General features: G+C 42.1%; 1 protein-coding gene across 1 annotated transcript; it reads right to left on the reverse strand.

Annotated features, from left to right (window-relative positions):
* Positions 1-953: 953 nt before the first annotated feature.
* On the reverse strand, positions 954-1,886 carry LOC148513548 (olfactory receptor 13H1-like). Its single transcript, XM_088481735.1, has one exon. The coding sequence runs from the start codon at positions 1,884-1,886 to the stop codon at positions 954-956; it is 933 nt and encodes a 310-aa protein (XP_088337861.1).
* Positions 1,887-3,866: the final 1,980 nt, after the last annotated feature.

A 3,866-nucleotide genomic window follows, 5' to 3' on the forward strand; every position in this document is an offset into this window, starting at 1 on the left:
CCTCAATGAAGGGATATGTTCAATAGCATTTCACAAGTTACCATTCTTTCACTGTACCTATTAGCAATCTACATGAGAACTTGTTCATGTTTATTTATATTTTTCCCCCATTCTGCATAGAGGAATAGGGCAGATGTTGGCACAGAGTGGGGACTGGCACAGAGGCTTGTGCAGACAGGGCATGGGCAGAGAGGCTGGGGCAGAAGTAATAGTGCAGATGTTGGCACAGAGTGGGGGCTGGCACAGAGGCTTGTGCAGACAGGGCATGGGCACAGAGACTGGGGCAGAGAGGAATTGGGCAGATGTTGGCACAGAGTGGGGACTGGCACAGAGACTTGTGCAGACAGGGCATTGGCACAGAGGCTGGGGCAGAGAGGAATAGTGCAGATGTTGGCACAGAGTGGGGACTGGCATAGAGGCTTGTGCAGACAGGTCATGGGCAGAGATGCTGGGGCACAGAGGAATAGTGCAGATGTTGGTACAGAATGGGGGCTGGCACAGAGGCTTGTGTAGACAGGACATGGGCACAGAGGCTGGGGCAGAGAGGAATAGTGCAGATGTTGGCACAGAGTGGGGACTGGCATAGAGGATTGTACAGACAGGGCAAGTCTAAGAATACTTGTGTAGTATAAACCAACACTCTTATATAATAGTTTATCACCTTATTAGACTGTCATCAATTTGTTCAGTTGCCAAGTTACTTCTCATTTTCTAACCTAATTTCTCATACTATGGAGCTTATTCTGAATAGTACAGAGGCAGGTTCCAAATTCTTCTATTTCAATGAAAGACAGATCTGGGCACATTTCGTCCAACTCAGAATAGGACGGAGATACACACACATGTGCTGTACGCATAAACTCGTCATTTCCATCCACGTCCTCAGACCCTCCCAACTCAGAACCAAGCTCTATATGTGAATATTACATTGTTTCTTGCTGTTGGTAAATGAATTATCCATTTTGCCAACACTTGGACAATATTTTCGAAAATGCTCCTTTCACCTCATTATTTCTCAGGCTGTAGATCAAAGGGTTTAATGCAGGTGTCATACCACCATAAATAAGAGAAATATACTTCAGGTTGGATGCAAAATGCCTTGATTGTCCCATGTACATGGTCATACATGTCCCATAAAACAAAAACACCACAGTCAGGTGGGAAGCACATGTTGAAAAAGCTTTAGACCTTCCATCGGCTGAGTGGATGTTTAATATAGATATAATGATACAAATGTAGGACATCATGACAAAAACAAATGGAGATAATAGTGTAAAGAAACTTAACACAAATAAACCTATTTTAAAGAAGCTGAGATCACCACACGCCAGCTCTAAAAGGGCCAATATCTCACAGACAAAATGGTCCAATCTGTTTTCTCTACAGAACACAAGAGGCTTTGAGGTAGGAATATATATTAATACAAAACTTCCTGACCACATAATGACTGTAATGGTTTTACAGGTCTTCCAGTTCATGTATATGGTGTAATGTAAGGGGAAGCGTATAGCAATATAACGGTCATACGCCATCACTGCCAGTAGTAAACCCTCAGTACCTCCTAGACACAGAGCAGTCTTCATCTGTACCAGACACCCAATGATGGAAATGGTCCTTGTCTTAGAAAAGACATCTACTAGTATCATCTTTGGGAGAGAGCTTGATGAGAAAAACAAATCCAAGAAGGATAAATTGCAAAGGAAATAGTACATAGGTGTGTGTAACGGCGGACTGGTGATAATAGTACATATCAGAAAACTATTTCCCAAAATGGTCAGTGTGTACATTACTAAGAAGGTAACAAATAGTAATATCCTAATCTGCAATCCCTGAGAAAATCCAGTCAGGATAAATTCTTTAAACAAGGTTTGATTTCCAAGGTCCATGTTATAATAATAATAATAATAATGTGTAATCCAGATACCTAAAAAGTAAGTAGAACAGAAATAAGCAGTTTATTTGTGCAGTTATATTTAAAGAAAAGTATTAGGTAATGTTTTCTGTTAGTTTTTAGTTGATTTGTACCAGTTTGACATAAAAATACAGTAACAAGAGTTAGATACTGTACAATGGGACCATAGGCAAATGCAGAGGGGGGTTTCTGTCTGCCTGAAAACCCCCCTCCCCAGCCCACGTCATGACCACAATAGAAATAGTAATATCATAGATTGTTACTAGTGCTGCATGTTCTTCTCAGTATCACAAATTAAATAATTAGCAACACCTGTGGATCTTTTAACATGCTTAAGCCAGTAGTAAATAACCTGTGCACCAACTAGAAGATCTGGAAAACATGCACTGCTAGAGATGCACTGCTATAGAGCCCAATATGTATATACATGTCCAGGGCAGTGCTAAGTTCTTCTCCTGCTCCTCCAGGCTCCCGGACTTGCTCCAATAGTCTGGAATGGTGCCCACATCTAAAGTAAATACATTCAGCTCAGGCAGGATGGCCCTACTGACGCATCTAATGGCTTACTGTGATCACTGGTCCTGTATATGCTGGAATTATGACACACTGCACTTTGTATGACGCTTATTAAAGCTGGTTAAGTGCCAATTCTACCCTCTTCATGGTCTGGCCACACTCGCTCTAAAATTAAGCATTTGGAAACCCCCTCTGGAAATCCTGCGTTTGCCACTGAATGGAACAATAAAAGCTGTTTGTTATCCTGGAAGCCACGATGACATGAACATCTCGTACAGGAAGCTTTACCCAATCTAGGTCAAAGCTGTAGAAAAACAAATGATATAATGTAGATTTTTTTTTATATATATATCATTGAATTATTGAGGTCAATTTATTACATATCCATCAGAAGATAGTTTTTCATTCAATAAATATTTGAGACCATGTAATATGAGATTGCTTTATTAGTATCATATCTAAGGAAGGAAAGAAAAATGGGAGAAGAAACAAGTGGAGGATTAGGAGGAGGGATTGTAGACAATTGCCTAATAGAATTTTTAGGGGTAAATTGACTAAACTGAGAGTTTTTAGAAGTGGAGATGTTGCCCATAGCAACCAATCACATTCTAGCTATTATCTTCTAGAGCAGGGGTGGCCAACCAGTCAGAGGCAAAGAGCCAAAAAATATCTGTAGGTATGTCAAAAAGCCGATATCATGCACACGCCGAAGGCGCACGTGCAAAAAGGGTGTGGCCATCTAGGTCACGCCCCTAGTATGATGTTTGTAGGAGCATGCAAAAGCACATGCACACAATCTCCATGGAGGTAACTGTTAAAGGGAAATAAAAAGCCAGAACAATATAAAAAACATTGAAAAAAAAGATCCACATAAAATACACTTACAAAGGCCACAAACACAAATAATACACTGAAAAGGCCACATCCACATAAAATATTTTGAAAAAGCCACATCCACATAAATACACAGAAAAAATAATACAATCCAACCCACCCCTGGTGTCACTCCAGCCCCTCCATGTGTCACTCCAGCCCTCCATGTGTTACTCCAGCCCTCCATGTGTCACTCCTGGCCCCCTCATGTGTCACTTCAGCACCCCAGTTGTCACTTCAGCAGTCCCTCATGTGTCACAACAGCTGCCCCTCCATGTGTCCCTCCAGCAACCACCCATCTGTCACTTTAGCAGGCCCTCATGTGTCACACAAATCCCTGATACCTCACTTCAGCAGACCCTCATCTGTCACAACAGCAGACCCTCAAGTGCCACTCCAGCCCCCCACCACTCTCCCTGGGCAACTCCAGTCCAGATACCTTCCTTCACTCTCCCTCCAATTCCATAGGCAACTCCAGCCCCCCCCCCACATGTCACAAATAAAATGAAAAACAAATAAATCCCCCACAGCTCTCTCCCTGTTGCGATTGTCTGTGTCATGTGGG

This window comes from Taudactylus pleione, unplaced genomic scaffold (genome assembly GCF_031769625.1).
Source record: "Taudactylus pleione unplaced genomic scaffold, aTauple2 ptg000277l, whole genome shotgun sequence".
In the NCBI taxonomy this organism is placed as follows: domain Eukaryota; kingdom Metazoa; phylum Chordata; class Amphibia; order Anura; family Myobatrachidae; genus Taudactylus; species Taudactylus pleione.

Excerpts from the sequence above, each read along its gene's own strand:
- LOC148513548 (XM_088481735.1), bottom strand. The coding sequence starts at position 1,886 with ATGGACCTTGGAAATCAAACCTTGTTTAAAGAATTTATCCTGACTGGA.